We start from the raw sequence: 25,021 nt of genomic DNA, 5'->3' as shown, positions 1-25,021 counted from the left end.
GCAGTCAAAAATATCGAGTAGAGACTAGACATCGCAATCAAAAGCCAATGTATCGCCATTTACACTTTATAGTACCCCGTTTTCACAACCAAACAAAGCAGCATAAGTAGACATGATATGGGGCGGTTTTGGATCTTCAGCGACAAACTCGTCCGAGAATTCGCTACACAGGCCAAGTTACACCAATCAGGAACTGAATCAGAAATTGCGTCTTAATATTGTAAAAAGTTGTACGAGTGATGGTTAAGGAAAGTCAGAAGTCCTCTGAAGTGTGGCGACAAGGAGCGAAAAAGTAAAGAGGAGAAGTCCTTTGAAGTTGGCAGCAAATTCCTGCTTCACAATGCGTCTCGGGCAGCGATCCTGCAAGTTATGGCATCTGCAAGCGAAGATATCTCCAACTCCAAGCTTGATATTTTGTAGTGCTGAGCAAGGCATATCAAGCCAAAGATGTAGTACAAAGTCAGATGATATAAAATGCTTCAACAAGCCATTCAACTGGTAAATCAATTAGAAAATAAAGAAAAAGCAAAAACCTTCTGTATTTGGGATTGATTTGCTTTTCCTTCCAAATCATCTAAATCGATCTCTCTTCCTTCTATCAGTTTCTCTATGGCTGTCATCTGGTAGACAACATGAGAGTTCACGTTTATTTTACGAGCACCACCCCCCGAAGAGTAAAAACATACCAAAAGGTCATGCAATGCAGCCTTTTCCAATCGCTCATAACACACACCACTTACCTCATCAGCAGAAGCACTGAACCGAGCCACAAGGATGTAGGTTGAACTTTCAGAGATGCCACATCTCTTTAAGGATTCTGAGATCTGGTCAGAGTAGAATGTCGTCAACCAGAAAAGAAGGAACAAAATACAGGGAAGGATCGGTTAAACTAAAAACCTTCTTACATGCTTAGAACCTGAATAATTATAGACAAGCTCAGAATGCAGGGTCCGTGTTGTTAATGACTGCCTTGATTTAGCTACAAGCGTCTTGTGTGCAGCAGCCAGAACAGGGAAAACATCTGGGATCTGTTTCATAGTCGAATAAGAAAAAATTATTACCTCTTCAAAATAGAGAAGAAAATAGGAAGGGACTAATTAATAAGGTAGGTAGCAGATGCTGACAAGTAATGCATTCAGCAATGCTACTTCTGGTTCCAAAGTTCCACCTTGCATTGAATCCAGGAGTTCCCTGTAAAACAAATAAAGCATGTTAATGCACTTATATCCTCAATGACTATATGTTATTTTGAATTTTTCATGATGGAAAGTAATATTTAGAAGTTTATTTGGCTGTTGATGAAAGAAGATAACCAGGACTGCACAAGTTAGAAGTACACACACCCGCACACACAAACGCACAGGGCAGGATAGCTGCTAGCCTGGGATTCCACTGCTAATGTGAATATTCAAATCAAATACCTCCTCATGTAAATTTCACCAGGCGTTAGGTATCTAAGTAACTAGATTTGTCAAATACAGAACAAGGACATGAGGACAATTTTCTAGAAATAACTGACATTGCTCTTCATCTGAATAAGGCTAATCTTTTTCTTTCCCTGCAACATGTGGAATACTTTGACAATCAGATACTGCACCTTTAACTTCCTCGTCTCACCCCATAGCAGCTATAGCCCATAATTGCACAATGAAACCTTTTATAAGTGTTCCAGTTTCTAGACAGCGGAACTCCCTTAACAAAATTTAGCTAGTGGTACACCGTAAAATACAATGCACACGCACTAAAGAAATAACTAGAGCAGCACAATTGATAAAAAGCAATTCCAGGAAAACAGAAAGATCAATAAGACCTTTACCAGGGAGATGTAGAACCACTTTAGGGTCGATAGTGCATTTTATAAAATCATTTTACTTCGTTCAGAAGCAATTTGTTTTCCAATTAAACTTTTACACGGCATTGCCAATTACCCGGAAAATGTAAACATAATACTTCTTCATCTAGATTCAGTCCAAGTCTCTCTCTCTCTCTCTTAAATAAACGTCCTCGAATTTTCACAGTATACATGCATTTGACTCTTCACACTATGATCATAAACCTATTATAGATAACGAATTTTGTGTGGTAAATTAGCTTCTAACCTAGTTGGCCTTCAACAATGATAGCTGCACAGAATTTGAAATTGCCATAACTTTCATATCCAAAGGCTAGTTCTATTCACTTTTAATTGTTGAAAAGAAACAACTTTTAGTAGTATTTTTTTCTTCCCAAACAAAAGGAAAAAGTAAAAGGAGAGACTCGGGAAATCTCCCAGAAATAAATTCAATTCATTCCCTAAAAGGGAGAAGCAGAGAAATAGTAATTACTTGGAGTTGGTGACGTCGACGAAGAGAGCAAGACAGAGGGTGGATCCATTTACCTCGAACACCTTCATCGTTGGCTAAAATAAAGAGCAGAATTGTTGGTTTCTTAAAGGAGAAAAGGTTAGGTTTAAGTTTTCTGGGATTTGGCAGAAAGGACTCTTAGGGCTTTAGTTTAGCCTTTGGCTTGGAAGGAAGACGACAAAAAGGGTTAAGACGAAAAAGTACACAGACGCGCGCCAGGTAGGGGTCGAACCTACGACTTTCTGCTTAGGAAACAGACGCTCTATCCACTGAGCTACAGGCGCTTGTTGGCTATGGGAGGAACTTCTTTCTTTAATTATTAGTTTGTCAAATTCCCAAATGGTTCCCGCCCTAAATGGTTTTATTTTATCACCTTGGTTCAGTTAAAAAGTTCTCTCGACATGCTATGGTTGAGTCATAGCGTTGACTAACATGAAATGTTCTCTCGACCAGTTTAATTGGCTTATTGAGTTGAATTGAGGTAGGGCTCGGCTAATTTTTTTTTTTTTTTTTTCAATTCAGGGAGTATTCCAACTTTACCAGACTAATCTCCCTAAACCTGAAGTACCCCGCCCCCCAAAAGCACCCAGGTGATATGTGAAATCAGACTCGAATCTCATCCTACGAGGAATACTCCCGAGGATTCACCGGCTGAGCTGACCCCTAAGGGCAAGGCTCGGCTAATTTGATACTCCTATTTTCAACTTTTGTGCATAACTTTCTGCATGAATTTGAGAAATTAGGTAATGCTCCAATGGAATTCATATTTGATATTAGTTACTTTAGGAATCAATTTGGAAATCACATTCACTTGTACGTTGGAAATATGCTAAGAAATAATAAGGAGAGTACCATCCCTATTGTAATTTAAGGATATGTTACTCACTCCTTGGGGTCCAAGTGTCGAGCAATCTCGTCGTGAAAAGTATCACGAGTACTCCATTATTATCATAAATAACACACAAAATAATACAAAGAGTTCATTCAAAGAATATATATTCTTCATTTTTCAAAAGACGGTGAATTTAATTTCATATTGATAAATTTCATCAAGCAATTGACGAAGTCAACTTACGTAACATGAAAATTAATAATGGTAAAGCATGTAATCAATGTTTATGTGAACAATTATTATTTATTTGTTTATTTTTACCTTCCTATCCTTCCTACAAAAGACCATTAGACATAGGATTTGAATTCTGAATTTGATATGAGAGAGAACTCTAAGAGCCCTTTTCTAACTACCGGATCAACTCCAAAGTTAGGAAACACTTAAAATTTTGCTTAATGTGTATTCAAGTCATTTAACTCCAAAAGAAAAATAAAAAAATTGTTCATATATCTAATTAAAAATCAAACAATTCTAGTGATATTATCATAATTTGTTTGTCTTGAAAAAAAGAAAAAAACAAAATAAGTAATTAGAAGTACCGATATTGTATATACCATTCAAAATATTTGGTACTTTTCTAAAATTATTGCACATTTGGTCAAATCTTTATTTTTTTAATGTTAATTTTTAATAATTCTTTAATTAATTGTTCTTAAAACTTTTATTTTAAATTGAAAGAGACTGAATGTATTCTCATTTGTTAAAAATTCTCTGAAGATTTTATATGAATTTATAGATACAATTTGTGAACCTTTTTTTTTCTTTTAAAATAATGGATTTTAGAACAATTAATTAAAGAAGATGAAATATTGAATAAAAAAGAAAAAAGAAAAAATGTAAATATTAAATTTGTTAAAAAATTTCACAAATAAAATTTAATATATAAGATATTTTATATTTTATAATATTATAATCACATGCAAGGTACGCGAGTGGTATATTAAAATCATATAAGAAACAAATACTACTATTACAGAAAGCCGATCCGTCTATTTTCATGCAGAGCCATTGATACTCCATGTCCATTTTCGGACCCTTTCCAGCATTTCCTTCCGACTTTGGAATTCATTCTCTGGGAGTTCTGTTCCCGGAGATTCCAATCCGATCCACCAGTGCTCCACAATGTCCATCTCCGTCTTCCTCCTTTGGCTTGTTAGCGTCCCTCTCTTAGTCCAGGGAAATGCCATCATTAGATCAGTGGCTGGAAGACACGCACAACCCAAACCTCAGGTTAAAGGTAAAGGAGGACATTGTCCCCATTCATAATTCTTTCCCTATTATTGGGTCTCCGTTTTTAATTTTTTTTCGGTTACCCTTTAATTTTACAGCTTAAAGGTTTTGACATTGTAGATAAGACAAAGTTTGCTTGTGAATTATGCAGTTAATCGACCTCTATTTTCTAATGCAGATTACTTTGTAAACTGTGGGTCAAATGAAGATGTGGATAGTTGGGAGCTTAAATACCTCGCGGACGATGCCTTCATATCACCTCAAGGCACAAAAACAGCACGCATAAATCAAACCGATGTATTGCCTATATTATCTACATTAAGGTATATTCCAGACAAGACAACCAAGAAGAAATGTTACAAGTTTCAAGCGTTAAAAGGAGGAAAGTATCTGGTGAAATCAATATTCTATTATGGAAATTTTGATGGAGGGACTAATCCACCAGTCTTTGATCTGATCATTGAGGGCACTAAATGGAGCACTGTGAATACCACGCAGGATTATCTAAACGGGCTTGCTTCGTTCTATGAGATCATTGTCATGGCTCGTGATGAAAAATTGAGTGTCTGTCTTGCATGGAACGATCACACAGTGTCAAGTCCGTTTATCTCAGCTCTTCAAGTCCACTCTTTGAATGATTTGATGTATGATGGTACTAATTTCGATAAGTATGCACTGATGACTGTTGCTCGACATAGCTTTGCAGCTCATGGGGAAACAATTGGGTAAGTAATTAAGAAGCTTTGGCATAAGTCGATTGGTTTCTTGCAGCTAAGTTTCGTTTTTTGATATATGATGTTGGTATATATGTGGATATTTCTGCCTTCGAAATGGTACACACAAGTTTTTCAGGTCTATAAATGAATGAAACTTCAGCTGTAACATAGCACAAACTGCATTTTTTGATGACAAAAATAGAAGATATCGTGAGCCAATTGAAAATGCAAAGGGTGAGAAGGTTGTGTTGACCAAATGTCCTTTGCGCTATCATTCTATGCTCATATGAGTTCTTTTCTTTTCTTCCACCTTGATATCTGATATTGAATGTTTTCTACACTTCTGATTATGAATATTGAACATTTCGAACTAGTTTTCCAGATGATAAATTTGGGCGGTACTGGTATCCATTTATCGACAATAATCCTGTTGTATCAAGTCACTCCAACGTGACTCCTTCAGTATTTTTCAACAATCCACCGGCGAAGATATTTCAAACGGCAATCACAACCGACAGAGGAAAGAGTCTCCAAGTCATGTGGCCACCATATTCAGTTCCTGCCAGCCGCTATTACATTGCACTATACCTTCAAGACTCTAGGGCCCCTAGTCCATATAGCTGGGGAGTTTTTGATATTCAAATCAATGGCGAAACTTTCTATCGCCAACTGAATGTCACCACTAGTGGTGCAATGGTATTCAGCACATTTTGGCCCCTGAACGGGACAACTACAATTACCCTGACTCCCAGGAGTGACATTCCTGTCGGGCCTCTGATCAATGCTGCCGAGGCTTTTCAGCTTTTAGCTCTTGAAGAAAAGACTGCAGCTAGAGATGGTGATTTAAAAACTTTTTTTTTTCATTTAGTTAATACTAGTAGAATAATTCCTACCAATAATACTCTTGATACTTTTACTTTTTTCCAAAACTTACTGTCAGATTCTTGGTATTGTATCAGTGATTGTAATGGATGACATCGCAAGAAGCATTCAACACCTACCCCTGGACTGGGAAGGTGATCCTTGCGTGCCTAGAGGAAATGCTTGGACAGGAGTCACCTGCAGGCACAGACTAACTACTCACATTGTCTCGTTGTAAGTACATCCAATATTAGGCCGAGCAAACAGCTCCAACTTTTTATATTAACCCATGTTAATTCTTTTGCTGTACATTCTTTGTATGAATGAAGAAACCTGACTGGTCTTGGAGTATTAACCGGAACACTACCAAAGAGTTTATCCAATTTATCTGCTCTTCATCATCTGTAAGTGCTGTCAATCTTCCACTCTATCACGCTCTCGGCTTCTTGTATTTTTCTCGATTTTTGTTTGATGCAACACACAGTCTCTTCATCTACTTGTGACCTTTCAATCATACGACTGCTCATCTGCAGTTGGCTTGGGGGTAACTCACTCACAGGTTCAATACCTGATTTGAGCCCATTGATGGCCCTGGAAACTTTGTAAGCTCCTGTACCTTTTTTTTTTTTTTTTTGAGTTCCGATTTTTGAATGACCAGTTAATTAGTTACAGGAATAACTCGGCTTATTTTATTTCTCTTCCTGGCAAGAAAAGGCACTTGGAAAACAACCAATTTGAGGGTCCTATCCCTGAATCACTTGGACATCTCCCAAAGCTGAGAGAAGTGTATGTATCCTGTACTAGCATCAAGGAAACTAAGCTTATGAATTTTGCTAAAATTTTGATTATCTGTTCAATGATTCCTTTTAATAAATAGATTCCTCCAAAACAACAAGTTCACTGGTGACATCCCTGCATCACTGAAAAACAGGCGCGACATATTGCTGAAGTAAGTGATGTAGACTTCCAATTGCTTCTCTGGAAGCATTTCAGTATATTAATTGAATATTTCAAGTTACTGAACATATTGATCATTCCAATGCAAAAGGATATCTTATACTTTAATGTTTTGATCAGAAACACCATTGGGATCATCTGCACTGACCCATAGTTCCCTACTATATAATATATATATATATTCTCTGATTTTTCTGCCTTAGGTTCTGAACTCGTGGAATTCATTTGGCAAAGATACCAAATTTTCAACTGACATAGCTTAGAGAACTTATGGACCATGAATGAGACGATACACAAAGATCAGAAGATGGAGATGATGGGTGCATACGATGAAGAAGATGCCAGAAGAATTTATAAAGAGTGCTGGATCCTGCAAATATACAGAATTATAGGACAGCATGAGGATCTAATACTGCCTGCAGGGAAGAGGACGGTGTCCGCTACGGCTCCAGTCATCTTTCCTGCATTGCAGTGTCAGCTGTTATCTTCATACTGCTCAATCAGAAACATAGAAATTTGACTGGCGTCTTCCATGTCAACTATTTTTTTTTTTTTTTTTTCAAGTACTCTCGTAGAAGGCTTTTGCTTTCCGTAATTAGTAAATATTTACATGAGGTTGTGATACCGTAATTAAAAGATTGAAGAGATTAAACTCGGATAGGCTTTTGCTTTCTCCTTGTACATCGTCATTGTGTAATTTTGGTGGTGCGAATGAGCAACGACATGCGCATCAGAATGGCCTAGCAAGAAAGGAGAGTGGCTCGCCAGGCAAATGCATCTTTTGCCAAGGGATTGAGAGTGGCTTGGGCAGGGAAGCAAGTAGCACGTACTATTAACATATCTAGACCAAAAAGAATCCAAATATAGCTAATTAATCCATATGATATCGATAGCTCTTCTGTGGAAAGACAAAGGAACAAGAGTATATATCCAGTTCTTGGCGTTCCTATGTGAAACTTTTCCTGTTACGATTTTGCTCGTAACTTGTGATATCTCGAACCTCTATGGTATCTCCAATAGGGACTAAGGGTAGGGACAATTGGGTCGTTTCCGGTTTTTATACGCGTCAAAATTTAGGATGCACACTACTAGCATTACACTGTGGTACCGGATATATGTGAGATATTTTTATTTTATTCATGTATATCAATTTCTTTTCATGAATACAATAATGTAATGTATAAATGTGATTGTACACCAAGTAACATACCCAATCCTCTCTAATAGTTATAGCTGCATCTAGACTCTAGAGCAATAGAATATGTAGTACAGATATGGGGCGAATACAGTTAGAAATTTCGTACAATTGCACAATTGTTGTATTTTTAAATGACTAGTGATAGTTCCCGTACTTTGCATGGGATTATGTTAACCTAAATATAACATCTCTTTGATATAAAGTTTTTTTTTTGTGAAATTTGATTATTTACCTAATAATAGAATATTTTACATTTTTAGTTTATTTAATCAATTGTTATTACAAAATTATCTAAATACCAACTCTTTGATCTATTTATTTTGAGCTTTCCTTTTTTTTTTTTTTGAATTTATTTTGAACTTTTTGATAAATTATGGATTCAACTTTGATAAACAATTCTTAATACAATTATATTTCATCAAAGTTGTTGTATACTCACAATATTTTTACCATTAAATCATAATATTGTTTTTTTAATATTGAGTAAAAGATGTTGTTAAACAGGAAATTCATGTCAAATGTGAGCCTAGTAAATAGAATTCATAATTAATAGCAAAGTAAAGGCTTCAACTGTAATATCAATTTCTAGAGGAGTATTAGAGTAAATAAATTGGCTTGTTAGATGTTATAATTCTAATTATTTAGACCACACTCACCCCTTTCTTTACCTCTTGGAAAGCTCCTTTATTGGCTAGAGTCTCGATATGCTTGTGCTTTCTTTTTCTTTTTTTTTTTAAAAAATAAAAATAAAACCCATGGTTAAGTTTCTGATGAAATAAACAAATTTTAACAAATGAAAAAAATTGTATCAACTTTGAATGTTATTTTTTCCTTGTTGAGACAAACGAAATGCAACTGTACAATTAGAATGAATAAATTATTTAAGAATAAAATATGTGAACCGTGCTCATATCCAACTTCACATGAACATTTAATTATTCTACTTTATATCTTTCCAATTGAATTTTTTTTTTTTGTGAATTTGAATTGAATAATGTGAGGTGCATTATTGAATTTGGATTATTTACATTTTTTGATAGTGTTATTGAGGTTAGTAAAGAATATAAATGATTTAAACTGTTTAATTATGTAAGATTAGCTATTTCGTTGTCAATTGACATTCAATTGATAGAAATAGTTGGATTCTTTTATTTTTGCTTTTCTTTTAGTATTTCTTGATTTTGATAAAAAGCGCATAATTATACATCTGTCTTGTGATACTTATCCAAATGAATATGGGCTTTTTTGTTCTTATATATATATATATATTTTTCTTTTTGTTCTAAGAGCTTCTATTTTTTTTATACTAATATTTTTTTGTAATCTTAAAATTGTGGATAATGCAATTGATCACACTCTTTCGAATAAGAAATTTTGGTGCACATAAGAATTGAGGATAGAGCATAAGGGTCACTAAATAGTTTTAATAGGGAGTTTTTATTTTAATTACCATTATTATTGATTAATCATGTGGAATGTTTCATATTTTTAATTACTACAATAATTAAAATGTAATAACCCTAATTGAAAAATGAGGATAACATGGGTACAACAAAAACGATGATAAAAAAGCACTTTGCAATTTACAATACCATACCTATCATAGTTTTAATATTAATATACTAGTAATAGATAGATAGATAGATATAGTGTACACTCACATAGCCTTATGATATCAATCAATTTTGTTCATGCACACCAATTTAATACACGAGCACAGCTACTCGTGTGATTATATATACATCAAACACGAAAAAGTATAACAATCACACCACCAAGATAGTCTTTTGACAAAAAAAAAAGAAAAGAAGATAGTCTTCGTGGAGACTTGACCACCAACAGCACAGGCATTTGTGTTGGGTGGGCTGCCAATAAAATGTTAAACGTGTATCTCATTAAAATCAAAATATAGGAAGTTTACACTGCACGGGAATATATTAATTTTAGGTCATCTCCTTCATCTTCAAAAATTGCTGCTGCCGCTAATAGAAGCGTAGCTCTTATCCAACAGACGAATAGATGTAGAAAATACGCTGCACTGCTACTTGAGTAACTGACTTGACTATTTGCTTCTTTCCCACAAAGAATACAAAAAAAAAAAAAAGAAGAAAAAAGCGCCTAATTCGAAATCTGCCCATGAACTTGGCATCATCAGGGGTTACCAAGCGTGCGTAATAAATAGACACCGGCCAACCAATCGACTGTTGTTGGACTGGCACAGCTCTCCATCACTCTCTCTCAAAATCTCCATAGCTCTCTCCTCATCTGCCAACGCACAAAGGATACTATAATTATGTGATAATCTTTTCTTTTTGTTTCTCTGGGCTCATATTTTTCGAATGTTGCCAACATCAAATCGCAGTTCATTCTTCACCGTTGCAAAGCCACCCTTAAATTGCATTTCGGCCCCCCCTACACTTTCTTATCCACCGTCTTCCACCACCAATTTCCGGTTTCGGGCCATCGCCGACCACCCCGCTCCTGGCCCTTCGTTTCCGCCTTGGTGGTTGAATGTCCTTGCTGCAGCAGACGCAGCCGTCCCTGGCTTTGGACGCAGCTCCAATGGCAACACCGGCGGCGGCGCCGTTGGCGGAGTGGGAAGTGCAGCTAACAGCAACAAGAGCCCCAAGGTGAATGCCAAGGAGAAGCGTTGGTCGGGCAACCGAGATAGTTACTTAGCTGATGATGACGATGCTCTTCCTCTTCCAATGACCTATCCTGACAGCACTCCCGTTACGCCGGAAGAAATTGACCGCCGACTCCGATGCGACCCCGAAGTTCAGGTTTTTGTCTTTGTTTTAATTCTATTTTGGTTTTCTAGTGAATCTTACAAAAGGTAAGTCTTTGTGGCTTGTGTTTTGACTTTGGGATGACTCATTTAAATGATTTTCATTTTTGGCGTTTTACATCAATTGAGGCACTTTTCTGGGCTTATTAGTTGGTGGTGGAACCTTTGTTGCTAAGGTTAGCATATTATCAACCATTCAGCAATGTTCTGAATTTGGTGTCCGAAATCTTCGAGTATAACTGTGTGGGTCATAATATCTTGTGCAAAAACTATCCTAATGTGCTGAATTTTCTCTTAGAGTTTTATCTTCATGTTATGTACGCGTAAGAAATTCTGTTAGATAACCGTACGGTTATTCCTAAATGTTCTTTTGATTTGTTTCCAACTTTGATGCAATGGAGTTGTAGGATTGTAAAGAAGTTGTTTATGAATGGACTGGAAAGTGTCGAAATTGCCACGGAACTGGATATGTTAGCTACTATAACAAGAGAGGGAAGGAGACTCTTTGCAAATGCATACCCTGCATTGGAATTGGTATTGCTCTAGCACTGTATATCATTTTTTCATTGTCAGAAAGTATCCTGTCTTGTATGTACTTAGATGGTTTCTTTATTGCTATTATTATTTGATAAAATGCAAATGGAGTTTTGCATGACCCCGAAAAAACGTGCCAATACAATATCTTGTCATTTATGCAAGGGATTTTATTGGCCTTCTCCATCTTATGCTGCAAATTCATCCATCTTATGCTGCAAATTCATTTACGTTTCTTTTGCTTCTTTGCTTCTAGAACATTTACTGAATGAGATATCCTTCATTTCACAATGCTAGTGGTTTTGCACTTATGCCATGATTGCAACATGGATAGCATGCTTTAGCAATCTCATTCTTTTTATTATTTCTCCCATTTCATTTCAAATCTGAAGCTCAGAGGGCAAGAATTTAAACTTTTCAACTGTGTGGAATTAATTGCTTTTAGTAAAGTGTGTGCCTTTACCACTTTACCTCCATTGCACGAAGTGCTTAGGATCAGGACATGCTATATTTCCAACTTCAGACAACCTATGCGTTTGTCCATCTGTTTTAATCAAACATTTTGTTGACTTGTTACCTTCCAAGCCTTTGGACTTCACTTTTTAGTCCCTGTTGGACCCTTGGTAAAGCCTCAAAACAGATCGTGGATCAACCTTGCCTCACCTCTTTTAAAGATTATGCAACCCGTCCTCTTCCTCCTTTCACATCTCTGTGTAGGTGTGTTTGTTTTTGTGTTTTACAGTTTTACACAGTCTCCAGATCATCCTGCTGTTGCTCAACATCTTCTTTTTGCTCTATTGTCAGCATCAGTTTATTTAGTCCCCTCTTACTTAACTTTTTTCATAGATATATTGCATTTAGTGTTTGGTCCAAAATCAGTCTTTATCAATTGGTTGTTCTAAATTTATTATCCAGCGAGCAGATAGGTTATTGTTTATTTAGTATTCCACTTTTTGTGGCATAGCATCAGTCCAATAATTATTTGTTCTATATATGCTTCTTTCTGGTTCAGTTGTGAACTCAAACCTCCTTTATTTGTATCCATGATATCAATGATATGCATTATCCTTTGAACTTTAAACTAGCATTTTCAATTGCAAGGTTAATTTGGGGGAATCCTCTATTTCAACCAGCTTGAAGCTGCATATATCTCCAAATTCGTGCTTTTGATTTTAATTTGCCCCAATCTCTTTGACTGGTTTAATTAACCAAAAACTTCTGCTGTCTTACAAGAAGTTGTTTGAGAATATAGTCTCTCAACGTATTCTTAATGAGCTTATTACATTAAACATGTCGAAGCAGGAAGTTAGTGATGTGCTTCAGAGCCAATTGTAACCTTTCAAGTCCAAGTAAATGTGCATTCTTATTAAGTTTTTTTTTTTTTGGGTGGATGCTTGAAATGTTGTCGTCTAGAAACAGAATGTCAAACAACTCTTTCTGGTTGTGGAGTAGCCTACTTTAGCTAATTCTATCCCTAACAAACCTACTGAGTTTAGGCTATCAGTTGTAGGCGGGTGATCTTTTATGTTTTGGTCCTCAAACACAAGCCTAACTCCTTGATAACTGCAGGATATGTACGAAAGATAACTGCACGCAAGGACATTGATGTGATGGAGGACTTGGACAATGGAGCCCTCTGACATGGCGCATCAATATAGTCTAGACCCATATTACATTGCTCATTATTTGAAGGAGTTCAATTCCTCATTACTTCAGGATTCTTAGAAAGTTTTATGTATTCCAAGCTTTTGATAGTCATTTGGCGTTGTGTAGATATTCAAATGAGAGATTCGATGGCCCATAGATAAGGATGCCTTGTCGAGAAAAGTGCTCTTTTTGGGATTCTTTTTTCCAGCGTCAGAAGAAATCAAGAATTTATTCTTTCCCTATTAACATAAAATTACCATCTGTATTCCTCTCTTCATGTCCATTTACTTGAGAATCCGGCCGTCATGGGCAAGTTGGTGAGGAATAAAGTTATTCTGCCTTATCTCCTCCGTACTTAAGGTGCATAAGGTATATATGCCTTTTTGCTTGGTGATATCAAATTCGTATAACTGTTTCGTTATAATATTTGATGTGAAGACTCTAGACCTCATAGTGCTTGGAATTTGAGAAGCCCGTTGTTGTGGTCGCTCCTAACAGCAGCTGAAATATGCCAAAAGTTAGTTTTCTGGATTTCCAGTATGGCCTCTCGAAAAGAAATTTTTTACGGAAGCCATCTCGTCTGTTTTCCAAAGATGGGCAAAATTCTAGTAAGTTACCCGCTTATCAGCAAAGCTTAGAGGAGACGAAGCAGGTTTTCGACAAATATGACGCAAACAAAGATGGCAAGATTTCACCTGAGGAGTACAAGGCCATATTGAAAGCCCTGGGAAAGGGAAATCCGATTACAGTAGAAGTGAAAAAGATATTCGAGGTGGCAGATTTGGATGGTGATGGATTCATTGATTTCAAAGAGTTCGTGGAAGTGCAGAAGAAAGAAGGCGGGTTAAAGACGGCGGACTTACAGAACGCTTTTCGGACATTCGACATGGATGGCGATGGAAAGATAACTGTGGAGGAAGTTTTCGAGTTGTTGCAGAAACTTGGAGAGAGGTGCAGCATGAAGGATTGTAGAAGAATGGTCCGAGCTGTTGATGCCAATGGGGACGGTGTGATTGACATGGATGAATTCATGACCATGATGACTCGCACCCTCAAACTTACTAGTTACTAGACGAACAGGGAGCTGCCTGGATATATTGTCTGTACATCTTCCCGTACCACATTTTACTATTCTATCTGGAAATTCCCCAGCCACTGTATGTGCAATCCAAACATATATATCTATATGTTTTATCTGAAACTCGTTTTCTCAATATGTTTCTCCTCCTTCACCATTATTCAGAACAAACACAAGTTTGGTCGCAGGACCGCAATAAAAGGTTCGACTCCAGCTAGTTCCTGTGGTTGTTCTAATCCTCCTTCTGCTCAAATTTGGGTGGGGAAAAGATATATGCTGTCTCTGGCAATTTAGACAATTGCATGACATAATAATACCAACTGCGAAAAAAATGTCATGTACTTTGAAATATCGTGCATGAAGTTGGAGCATTATGGCGAGTAAAATATGTTGATTAATTAGCGTTGAGTAGTTGTGTAAACAAAATATGCAGACAGATCATGCTATCAAAGTTTCAATCATGAAGGTCTTTTGTTATAGCTTTCTCATCAAATCATGTACTACTCTTAGTAAATTCATTAGATACTACTCCATAATTAATTCACGTAATTGATTGACAGAGTCTAGTATCAAAAAGAAAGAAATAGGAGTAGTTATGAGAGAAGTTCGCTCTTTTACCATGAGAAACCGTAATAGTGCTCCATCCTTGTAGTAACAAGCTAGTACTCATATAGCTTTGAAATACTAGTAACATCCCTCTCGTAGAAAAAAAAAAAAAAAGGGAAAATATGAATATTAATGGATACGATGGTTTTAACGTGTAATGAATTATAACAAGACGTCTTTTTAAAATTTGTTTTAGTATAAAACTTTGAATCCAAAACTTGGATAAACTGGATAATGATGTGACATAATCTGAGTTACTGAGTTTTTGAAGATCGGATCTATCCAAGTGTAATTCATACTTCTAAACATTCTTTTGGGCCCAAAAAAAAAAAACAAAAAAACTTATAATATACATATGTTCTGTAGCCGCCTCCCCACGATCCATTTTTAGCGCCAAAATAAGTTGTAGCAGGTTTAAAAGAAGCAGAGCAACTAGGACGGACCGAGTACGACAGCGTCCGAGAGAAGCCACAGATAAGAAATGGAAGACGAGGACGATGCGCTGACCGATCCAGACCCCAGCGATACCGGCCACGACTTCACCTGTGAATCCGAAGACGATCCAGACTACAAATCATCCACTAGCGACAACGATGGTCACGATATCGACGCCGAAACATCCAACATTTATCCAGCTCCGGCAAACCAAGACAGAAAGTTGCAAAACGTCGACGCTCTTGTCAGGTTAGTCGTTCGATTAAATATCTCATCCACTTCACTTTTCTGATTCACGTGTTGGGACTTAATTACCTTTTTTTTCCCTGGTAGGAACACTTGATTATTTTAGTTCTATACTATATTACATAAATTAATAATTAGGGTTAGGATTCCTTTGTTCAGTATTTGCTATGTATATATTGTTACATATAGCAGTTGAATGTACACCTCGACTTAGCTCGAAATGTGTAATTACCAGGGGAAATCTAGTAGTGAAAAGGCAGTCATTACTTCCGCGAGTTTATTCTGTGACGGATGCAGCAGCTAGCGTTAGGAAGCCATTTAAACCTCCTTGCTCAAATGGCTACTGCGATAACAATGAACAGCTAGCACGACGCCTGTGGGCTCGGAAAAGGTTTGTGCCCTGGGGTTCCTCTAGACCGGCTTTGCTTGGTATTACAAATAGGCTAAACGTCTCTGAGACTGCTGAGACAGAAGTGGTGGAAGAGAGTGTGGAATTACCACCCGGACTTGAACCTTTGGTGTTATGGCAGCCTGAGGAGGTGGACTGTAACTCGACAACAATTATAGTGGATCCCTTGCTTGTAAAGTTCCTTCGGCCCCATCAAAGGTACTGGAAATGATAAAAACGTTCAGGTGTATGTAATTGTGGTAGGGTTACTGGTGAATACCACTGTTATTCTAGAGCATCTCTGATGCAAGATTCTTAGACACCAAAAACCCAAATCACAGTAACATGTATACGTATGGGAAGGTTTGAAATTCTGAAATCATTTTGGGAACTTGCTTAATTCCATAATGCAGGGAAGGGGTCCAATTCATGTTCGAATGTGTTTCAGGATCACTAAGTTCTGCTAACATCAATGGATGCATTTTGGCAGATGATATGGGGTAAACACTAATGCATGCCTATTTAAAAATTTCCGCTAATATATTTAGCACTTTCCACAAATCCTTTAAAGATGGCTATCTCACCTAGCTGTTTTCCTGCAGTTTGGGGAAAACATTGCAGTCAATCACGCTGCTGTATACTCTCCTTCGTCAGGGGTTTGATGGGAAACCAATGGTAAAGAAGGCAATTATTGTGACACCGACCAGTCTTGTGAGTAATTGGGAGGCTGAAATTAAGAAGTGGGTCGGCGAGAGAGTTAAGCTTGTTGCCCTATGTGAAAGCACTCGTGATGGCGTTGTCTCTGGCATTGACAGTTTTGTCAGTCTGCAAAGCACTTTACAGGTATAATTTCTAAAACAATCTGAGTTATCTGAAATCGGATTATGTTTTATGTATATATGGTGTTCTCGCAGGTATTAATTGTTTCGTATGAGACCTTTCGGATGCATTCTTCAAAGTTTAGTCAGAGTGAATCCTGTGACCTCCTCATATGTGATGAAGCCCACAGGCTGAAAAATGACCAAACACTGACTAATAGAGTGAGTCATAGTGAATATGTCCTCCTATTTGTGTTCATGCATTTCTGAGGGAGCTGTTATGATGAATAACTCTTAGTTACAGATCTGAATTTCCGCTTCAGGCATTGGCAGCTTTATCATGCAGGCGGCGCATTCTATTGTCTGGGACTCCAATGCAAGTCAGCACAAATTGACCTTCAGATATTTACCTATATATATATATTTTAAATTTTTTCTTCATTTAAATCACATTTATTCTTCACTTTGTTGATGCTATTTAACCATCAGAATGATTTGGAGGAGTTCTATGCCATGGTCAATTTTACTAATCCAGGAGTCTTGGGTGATGCTGCATATTTTCGTCGTTACTATGAGGTGAGCTGATTGCTAGAAACTTATGGAAATTGACCTGTCCTGGCCAACTTTGAGTAAAAAGGTTCCTTGCTGAGTTCCAACTATTTGGAGCTTATGTACTAGATTAGCCTCATATGGTTGCTAACAGTGTAAACAAATTGACTGATGCACTGACTGTGCTTTTGCTTGTGACAAAAATGAAGAAATCATAGAGATCCTGTACATGGATACATGATATTCATAGTTGTATTAAAATTGTTTCTGTGCTGTCTCAAGCATGTATTTCAATTTGTTGTACCATGTCTATTTGAAGATGCCAATCATTTGTGGTAGAGAACCCACGGCTACCGAAGAAGAGAAGAAGCTAGGTTCTGAGCGCTCTGCTGAGTTGAGTGCCAGAGTAAACCAGGTAAAATTTCATTGCTGATGCAAATATTGTAAATCTGGCCTTTTTTAATTGGTTCTTCAGATACAGATCTCCCAACAGGACTTTCCTTCAAAAGGAAGACAATACATGTTTGTGCCATTAAATACTGATTACATCTTTGAATACTTTCCTGAAAACATAGAAGAAGCAAATTGACCTCGGTATTCTCTGACACAATAGTGTTTTCTCGTTCCAGTTTATATTGAGGAGGACTAATGCATTGTTGTCGAATCATCTGCCGCCAAAGGTATGGCTAATCTTGTTAAGTTTGCCTTTGGTATTGATCATGCTATCTAGGAATTCCAATGAGAATAGGAAACTACAAACCATGAGTCAATTTTCTATAGCAGTGAAACCAGAAAGCTGATAGTGGCCGTTCTTTACCAGAGAAATTATAACAATTGAAAGCTAACTTCATAAACCCCATAACTAGTCCCTGTTCTATTTCCTATTTTCTGATAAAGCTATAACCCTAAAGACCCTTTATAATAAACTTATAAGTATAGTGCAAATTGTTTTTCAGGATAAGTAGTATAGTCAAAGGGTATGATAAAGTTAAAGTTATAATAAAGCTATATCCTGCTGGTATGACTGTACTACTTATAATAAAGTTGAAAGAGATTCTTATATACTTTTTGTTATTTCTGATTTGATTCTTTCTTATTGGTCCTACTAATTGCTTTTGCAGATAATTGAAGTTGTTTGTTGCAAGTTGACATCTCTCCAATCAGAGCTCTATAATCACTTCATACATTCAAAAAATGTACAAGTTCACGTTTCTTTGTGATACAAGTTGACATGCACATAATGAGTTCTTTTCTTCATTGTAACACAAATCCATTCTCTTTCTGTAACTGTAAAGTGCAGGTCAAACGAGCAATTACTGAAGATACGAAACAATCAAAAATCTTAGCTTACATAACAGCTCTTAAGAAGCTCTGTAATCATCCAAAGGTATAACATTTTATCATAAAAGAAAAGTTTATCGCTTATATTTTAGGATGTTTGTCCAAATTATCCTGTTTGACCAAAAAGCATCAACTGTAAAGTACACGTGGTGCTCTTGATATACATAGTTTCTCTTTTTACATATTAGTTTTGTCAAATGATAACTCCATTATGTAATCTTTATGTTTGGCTAAAATGACTATTTCTCTATTTAGTTGATATACGATACAATAAGAAGTGGGAGTCCGGGAACATCTGGATTTGAGGACTGCTTGCGCTTTTTCCCTCCAGAGATGTTTTCAGGAAGGTAAGTGTATTTATTTATTTTTTGTTCACTTGAATACTTTCATGTTGATCTGAGTCCTAAAGGCATCTTCTGCCTTATTGTTAGATCTGGATCATGGACTGGTGGTGATGGCACATGGATTGAACTGTCAGGAAAAATGCATGTGCTTGCTCGTTTACTGGCTCATCTCCATCAGAGAACTAACGACCGAATTGTTCTAGTCTCAAACTACACACAGGTATCAAATGTTGGGATAACTGGCTTATGAAGTTGGTGGATAAAGTATTTACTTGTTCTGTTGATTAAGATCTTGTGGTTGATATCTCACATGATATCACTTGGTTCACTCAATTATTCTGTGTCATTGGTTGTTGTTCTACTTAGCTTTCAATTTAATCTCGTGTCATCAGGTCTTGGCTTACATTTTTTGTTGCTGAGGGAACTGTGATTACTTACTATTTTTTTGCTGTAATTGATTGCATATCATGCCTGAACTTGTACTGCAGTAGATTGTCAAGTTCTTATAATTACCATTTGGTCATACCAGCAGGATATAAATGAGTATATCAGACTCCTTTTCATTGGGTTCTTTATGAACTACAGGACTTCTATTTGTGGTAGGTATTGTTATGCATGCTGTCTTCAACTCTTTCTAATTAAAATCTAAGTGGTAGATAAGTAAACAGGGAAAGAACTTAACAAAGAGCAGACAGTTGATTTAATCAGTCAAAAGAACCACAAGGTTTAATTCTTCTATTTGTTGGTCGCATCATTAAATATCCCAAATTTGAATGGCGTCCTCGTCTGCATAGCTTGGTTTTGAAACTAGATTTAGATTTGCTATTAATAACAAATCCTTGAGAACCTGTCACAATAATCTACATGGTAATCAGTTAATGTCTCATTATTCCCTTTTAAGTGTAGATGAACATATGTTTGGTGGTATCACCTGTTTCTTCTCTTTGTTCACGTATATATGGGTATCACCTTTTATCAAAACCTTATGTTCATGTATCACTTCAATTAGTTATTGTAAGTAGATTAGAGCTTGCAGGTTTCTATACAGTCTTGGTTGATGATGAATATTTGGTTCTAATTGTAACTGAACCCATTTCAAGAAATTACTAGGCACTTATCCCGTAGCACACTGCAGTTTTTCTTCCTCTTTTATTTCTCTTGTGATAATTGTCTCTGGTTTATCAGACATTGGACCTTTTTGCGCAATTGTGTCGTGAACGAAGATATCCCTTCTTAAGGCTTGATGGAACTACATCTATCAGTAAAAGACAAAAATTGGTTAATCGTTTTAATGATCCATCTAAGGTAACTGTTTTATCCCTGGACTTCTGGTTTATGCTCTAGAAGACTACCTTTATTACAGATAAATTTGTTTTTATTCTTATTTTTAAATGTAGGATGAGTTTGCATTTCTCTTGAGTAGCAAGGCTGGGGGTTGTGGCCTAAATTTGATAGGTGGAAATCGACTTGTGTTGTTTGATCCTGATTGGAACCCTGCCAATGACAAACAAGTAAACTTCTTCAGCTGCACCAGCATTGATTTATATGCCAGACTGCATGCAAATAAAATAATCGGAAGTTGACTATATTCAGGAATCTGTAGCATGGTCATTAAGTTTTCCATTTTCAAGCCATTTTCAGGCTGCAGCAAGAGTCTGGAGGGATGGACAAAAGAAGAGAGTTTACATCTATAGGTTTTTGAGTACAGGAACCATTGAAGAAAAAGTATTTACCTCTTTCCTCGGTTGCTTATTGAATATGAATTGGTTTTTAAAGCAGGGTTGAAAGCTGTCCTTAATATTTCTACAGGTATACCAGCGTCAGATGTCAAAGGAAGGGCTTCAGAAAGTTATTCAGCAGGAGCAATCGGAGTCTGAGGTTCAGATTCTCATTTAGCTGCTCTCTCTGTTCATCTTAGTCCCAGTTTCTCATGAAAAATCTGTAATTGCAGGGGAACCTTCTTTCAGCTGAAGATCTAAGAGACCTGTTCACTTTTCATGAGAATGTGAGGTGTGTACTTATCACGAAACTTTCACATGAATGTTTTACGGAGAAATCATGTACATCCTTGGATAAAAAGATGGACAGATAATTGTGGTTTGGATGAGGCTTGTTTCCTGAAAAGTCAACAGCAGTTCATTTATTCTTTGCCAATGGTCCTGAGAAAAACAGAAAAGGAAAGTTATAAAGCATGGAAAATTCCTTGCCCATTAGTGTCAGATTATCTGTTCATGATGTGCTTGTTTTAGAAGCTCCACCTATCAGATACTGCTTTATTAATTCTTGAAACCAAAAAGTACACTCTTAACCATTATCTGAAGTAGGAAAATTATACCTTATCAGATTTAGTTGTCTAAGTGCGTGATCTATTCGACTTAATTGACAATAGTGAGATGAGCTATGTATCACCTAATAAATTCTTCCTTGCTTCTTAAATGTGGTGGTTTTGTTTTATTTGGACATTTGATCTTAAGTTTCATTGCGGTTTATTTTTCCCAGTTGTAATACCAATGCAGATCTGAAATTCATGAGAAGATGAGCTGCAATCGTTGCCAAAACTATGTGATGCAAGTGGATGCCAAACTTGAAACAAGCTATGGAAGTCCATCATCTCAATCTGAGGAAGAAGATATAGGGGGATTTGCTAGTGTTTCTGGGTGCTTACATAGATTAAAAAGCTCGGAGAAACAGGTTGGAAAATTCTTCAATGAGAATCTGTATTAACATGATATATTTTGAGGACTCAAAAATTTGAAACCTTTTTCAAGGTGGGGACGCCCAAAGAAGAAGATTTAGCTAATTGGGGTCACCATCTATTTCCACAGTCAATACCTGATACTATTCTTCAGTCTTCAGCAGGGGATGAGGTCAGTGAAGAGTGCTAATTTCCTAATTCATGGCTTTTCCTCTTTCTTACGGTAACTTCTATGTAGATATGGAAAAAGCATGTCCTAGTTTTGCAGATTGGTGAAAAACAAGAAGACTCGGTTAACTAATAACTTTCTCTTGCCTTTTGCTCCTTTTTCGCATTGTTTACCCTATTATAGATTATGTTCTATTTAACTATTGGTCTTCATGTACTATACCTTTGTTTTTCTCATCTATAAGGGTTAGGCATATACATTGGTCATCTAATATGGCTTGATAAAAAAATAAATAAAACTATTAACCTATGCATCTCAGCATCTCAGGCCCTAATGTTACAAAAGGGGGTATTTTTCACTTAAACAGATATAAGAAGGCTTTCTAACTCTATGAGAAAGCAATATTCTTCTAGTTCCCGGTTCAATTTCTGCTTTCTTTGAATGAAGACGTCTAATGCTTTATATTTCAAAATCCTATTAAGTCTGCTTTTTGAATCTGTACAGGTACAAATGCCTTGTGTGACTATTAACCCAAGTGGAAAAAATGGAAATTTTACCCTGATCATGAAACACGAATGATATCAATTTGTCATTGGATGTCCTGTTATTTCTTTCCCTGTATGTAGCACATGAGATAGAAGCCCATAAATTTGTGTGGTTTGCTTTTGCAGGTTTCATTTGTTTTCACTAACCAAGTAGGCGGGAAACTTGTTCCACTTGAATCAGCAGTAAGGTCAAACACAGAAGAAGGACGCCCCAAGAACCTGTTGAACTCAAAAGAAATTTTTTTTCACAAATCAACCTTGTCATCTCAAAATCAAGCACCATTTCCTTTACTTTCTACCAATGTGGTTCAGTACGGGAGCAGATTATCTAATCCTTTCAAGCGTCTGCAGAAGCCCCCGGCAAAAGTAGTAAGACCTTCTGAAGGCGTGACAGTTGTAGCATTGGAGCACAAAATCAGCCCTCAAAATCAATTACCTCAAAAGAGAATATTTACTGATGATAAAATTGACAATGATTTTGACTAAACTTTAGCTTCTTGGCATGTTCTCTTTGGCAGTTTCCGTTTTTATTAATTCCTGAAAAATTTCCCAGTCATCTACTGAACAATGCAAATTCTCATCACTATCATTCCATAAGATTCTGATTAGAACTTTTCTTTGACTGGTTCATATACTCATTAACAGTTGCACTGATTAGCATCCAACTGTTGCTGCCATTTATATTTCAACATCTCCTTTAGTTAAAGACTTTAATGCAGAAACTTCCTCAGTTTTTTCTTGATGCAGATCAGCCACATGAATGATTTTTGTTTCATTTTTGTTCTTTCTCCCCCCCCCCCCCTTCTTTTCATCTTTGCTGTAATCAAGCGAGACTGGCATGGTTCAAGATGAGCAGAACTTGTGAAGTTGTATTTGTGATCAACTGATCATGTCATTTAAAGAGGAAAAAATCTGTTCAAGTTTAACCAGTGCAATCCCATTAACGTAGACAGTTTTATTTTGCAGATATCGCATTGTTCTATGTGTGGAGAATGAATGTGTTTTCAGAAACATTTGAAATAGCATGTAGCACTTGCTTATTTGTTTATTAAGAGTAAGAAGCAGAAACAACTGGATCTCTTTTTTCTAATATGAATGCCGTCAATTATGTTAATTCAATTTTTTGATAGAATTCCTTGAGCAATTTCTCTGACTCCACATGTTTGCTAAGTTGGTAGAATAAATGATGATCCTTTGTATCTCTCTGATGCATGTTGATACTAGCCTACTAGAGAGTAGCAGCAGTTAGGGCTTCCAGCATAGTTTCCATATTAATTTGTAGTTATCATTCCCGTATGTGAAGTTCTGATGTGTGACTTGGCCATCTGTTCATAAGATCCTGCACATCGTTTTACAATTTCTACTTGGGTAAAATAGCAGTTGTCACATCTAATTGGCTGCATTTAAAATCCTATGAAGATGCTCTCTCTCTCAGCGTGGGTTCTTAATATATATATATATATATATATATATATATATATATATATATATATATATGCTACTCTCTGGTTTATTTATTTATTTCTCCAGCAGAAGAATAAGCAAGTTGTTGTGCATTGCATAATGCTCCAACCATGATTCACTCAGTTTTGCAGAAGTAACTTAGAGAATGTAGAACAAGATTGTCAAGTCAAGCAGTAATTAGACTTGACTGAATTCAGAAATCTTCCTTTTGGATTATGATCTTGCTCCAGGTTCCAAGAATAAGCAAAAACTGAGAGCATCTCGTATTTGCCATGGTTTTGGATTATGACTTTGCATTTACTCTTCACTAGCATCTCTATGGTGAAGAGCACGTGTCATTTTTGAGCCCCCTCTTCTTTTGACCCACTGTCTTACTTGACTGGATCGATCGTTCATTGGTCACCTGTTGTTAGAAAGAGAATCTTTATGCTGTTACGAAAACTACCAAGTTTTATTTTCACTCATGAAAGAGCTAACTTAGGTTAAGAGCTAGAGTGCCCCATCCTTTGCCTGTAATTGAGGATAGGACTGATTTCGTGATTGTCAAATGGGTTGGCCCATCATCTTGTATCAATTCTTCAGTTTTGACTACGGAGAGAGTCATTCTTAATCTCTAACTACGCAGAATGTTGGGAAGATTATCGGTTTTTTAACTTCAGATCGATTGGTTTGTTTGTACTTCTCAGAATAGGGGCAACATGCAAAGCACCAAATTAAGAAAATGTTGGATCTGTCTCTCGATCTGACGCTGCAAAATGGGCCTGAAAAACCAACATACACGAGGTATAGGAGAAAATGGAGGTATTTTTCTTTTATTTATAATAGGCAAGAAACAAAGTCTGTTCACCATAAGGGAGACCAGAAGAGACAGGTTACCCACGGGCCAAGCGTTCCTCCACTTCTTCATGAGGTTTATCCAGTTGTTTTTTGGGACCTTTTTAAAAGTATTAATAGCTTTGGCAACGGGAATCGGCAATCTGTTGCATAGTTATTGGATGATCTTCTGTAAGTTCCTACTGAGCAATGGATAACATGTGAACTGGAATCTCTTTCACCATGTAATGGTTATTAGTAAAAAGCCTGACTCCAAAGCCTAAACTAGTCTTGGTTTTTGGATTTGTCGGTTGAAAGACTTCGAAGTGGTTCAAACGCACATGTACTGGGGAATAGTGCGTATG

General features: G+C 36.6%; 5 protein-coding genes and 1 non-coding gene across 6 annotated transcripts; 4 read left to right on the top strand and 2 right to left on the bottom strand.

Annotated features, from left to right (window-relative positions):
* Positions 1-31: 31 nt before the first annotated feature.
* On the bottom strand, positions 32-2,514 carry LOC113731419 (uncharacterized). Its single transcript, XM_027256681.2, has 6 exons — positions 2,325-2,514; positions 1,125-1,191; positions 906-1,028; positions 741-824; positions 534-620; positions 32-422 (listed from the first exon to the last, which is right to left on the bottom strand). Exons 1-6 carry the CDS (start codon positions 2,390-2,392, stop codon positions 336-338), a joined length of 516 nt encoding a protein of 171 aa, XP_027112482.1. The 5' UTR covers positions 2,393-2,514; the 3' UTR covers positions 32-335.
* A 39-nt stretch (positions 2,515-2,553) lies between these two features.
* TRNAR-CCU (transfer RNA arginine (anticodon CCU)) lies at positions 2,554-2,626 on the bottom strand. The gene has a single exon. It is a non-coding gene; the product is annotated as a tRNA-Arg (tRNA).
* A 1,667-nt stretch (positions 2,627-4,293) lies between these two features.
* Positions 4,294-7,636, top strand: LOC113728666 (probable LRR receptor-like serine/threonine-protein kinase At1g67720). Its single transcript, XM_027253043.2, has 9 exons — positions 4,294-4,471; positions 4,643-5,189; positions 5,555-6,018; positions 6,140-6,275; positions 6,371-6,445; positions 6,575-6,643; positions 6,756-6,827; positions 6,919-6,990; positions 7,202-7,636. Exons 1-9 carry the CDS (start codon positions 4,357-4,359, stop codon positions 7,206-7,208), a joined length of 1,557 nt encoding a protein of 518 aa, XP_027108844.1. The 5' UTR covers positions 4,294-4,356; the 3' UTR covers positions 7,209-7,636.
* Positions 7,637-10,120: 2,484 nt separating this feature from the next.
* LOC113731417 (uncharacterized) lies at positions 10,121-13,430 on the top strand. Its single transcript, XM_027256679.2, has 3 exons — positions 10,121-10,979; positions 11,392-11,518; positions 13,088-13,430. The coding sequence occupies exons 1-3, from the start codon at positions 10,536-10,538 to the stop codon at positions 13,156-13,158; spliced, it is 642 nt and encodes a 213-aa protein (XP_027112480.1). The 5' UTR covers positions 10,121-10,535; the 3' UTR covers positions 13,159-13,430.
* A 96-nt stretch (positions 13,431-13,526) lies between these two features.
* Positions 13,527-14,460, top strand: LOC113728665 (calmodulin-like protein 30). The gene has a single exon (XM_027253042.2). The coding sequence runs from the start codon at positions 13,674-13,676 to the stop codon at positions 14,235-14,237; it is 564 nt and encodes a 187-aa protein (XP_027108843.1). The 5' UTR covers positions 13,527-13,673; the 3' UTR covers positions 14,238-14,460.
* Positions 14,461-15,006: 546 nt separating this feature from the next.
* Positions 15,007-23,299, top strand: LOC113731416 (protein CHROMATIN REMODELING 25-like). The gene is made up of 21 exons (XM_027256678.2): positions 15,007-15,533; positions 15,766-16,137; positions 16,332-16,418; positions 16,521-16,761; positions 16,833-16,958; positions 17,060-17,116; positions 17,226-17,312; positions 17,605-17,700; positions 17,915-17,965; positions 18,407-18,481; positions 18,586-18,672; positions 18,882-18,973; positions 19,058-19,190; positions 20,156-20,275; positions 20,368-20,481; positions 20,612-20,695; positions 20,780-20,848; positions 20,922-20,980; positions 21,487-21,661; positions 21,739-21,837; positions 22,506-23,299. The coding sequence occupies exons 1-21, from the start codon at positions 15,331-15,333 to the stop codon at positions 22,863-22,865; spliced, it is 2,787 nt and encodes a 928-aa protein (XP_027112479.1). The 5' UTR covers positions 15,007-15,330; the 3' UTR covers positions 22,866-23,299.
* The last annotated feature ends 1,722 nt before the right edge of the window (positions 23,300-25,021 follow it).

The sequence above is a fragment of the Coffea arabica genome, chromosome 2e, assembly GCF_036785885.1.
Source record: "Coffea arabica cultivar ET-39 chromosome 2e, Coffea Arabica ET-39 HiFi, whole genome shotgun sequence".
Lineage (NCBI taxonomy): Eukaryota > Viridiplantae > Streptophyta > Magnoliopsida > Gentianales > Rubiaceae > Coffea > Coffea arabica.
This window is presented reverse-complemented; position numbering and strand designations above follow the sequence as displayed.

Excerpts from the sequence above, each read along its gene's own strand:
- LOC113728665 (XM_027253042.2), top strand. The coding sequence starts at position 13,674 with ATGCCAAAAGTTAGTTTTCTGGATTTCCAGTATGGCCTCTCGAAAAGA.
- LOC113728666 (XM_027253043.2), top strand. The coding sequence starts at position 4,357 with ATGTCCATCTCCGTCTTCCTCCTTTGGCTTGTTAGCGTCCCTCTCTTA. Across the intron at positions 6,446-6,574 it reads TTATCTGCTCTTCATCATCT|TTGGCTTGGGGGTAACTCAC; the intron begins GTAAGTGCTGTC and ends GCTCATCTGCAG. Across the intron at positions 6,644-6,755 it reads TTGATGGCCCTGGAAACTTT|GCACTTGGAAAACAACCAAT; the intron begins GTAAGCTCCTGT and ends TGGCAAGAAAAG.
- LOC113731419 (XM_027256681.2), bottom strand. The coding sequence starts at position 2,392 with ATGAAGGTGTTCGAGGTAAATGGATCCACCCTCTGTCTTGCTCTCTTC. Across the intron at positions 1,192-2,324 it reads GTCGACGTCACCAACTCCAA|GGAACTCCTGGATTCAATGC; the intron begins GTAATTACTATT and ends TTTGTTTTACAG. Across the intron at positions 621-740 it reads TCAGTGCTTCTGCTGATGAG|ATGACAGCCATAGAGAAACT; the intron begins GTAAGTGGTGTG and ends GTTGTCTACCAG.
- LOC113731417 (XM_027256679.2), top strand. The coding sequence starts at position 10,536 with ATGTTGCCAACATCAAATCGCAGTTCATTCTTCACCGTTGCAAAGCCA. Across the intron at positions 10,980-11,391 it reads GATGCGACCCCGAAGTTCAG|GATTGTAAAGAAGTTGTTTA; the intron begins GTTTTTGTCTTT and ends ATGGAGTTGTAG. Across the intron at positions 11,519-13,087 it reads CATACCCTGCATTGGAATTG|GATATGTACGAAAGATAACT; the intron begins GTATTGCTCTAG and ends TGATAACTGCAG.
- LOC113731416 (XM_027256678.2), top strand. The coding sequence starts at position 15,331 with ATGGAAGACGAGGACGATGCGCTGACCGATCCAGACCCCAGCGATACC. Across the intron at positions 16,959-17,059 it reads ACCAAACACTGACTAATAGA|GCATTGGCAGCTTTATCATG; the intron begins GTGAGTCATAGT and ends TTTCCGCTTCAG. Across the intron at positions 21,838-22,505 it reads AGTCTTCAGCAGGGGATGAG|GTTTCATTTGTTTTCACTAA; the intron begins GTCAGTGAAGAG and ends TTGCTTTTGCAG.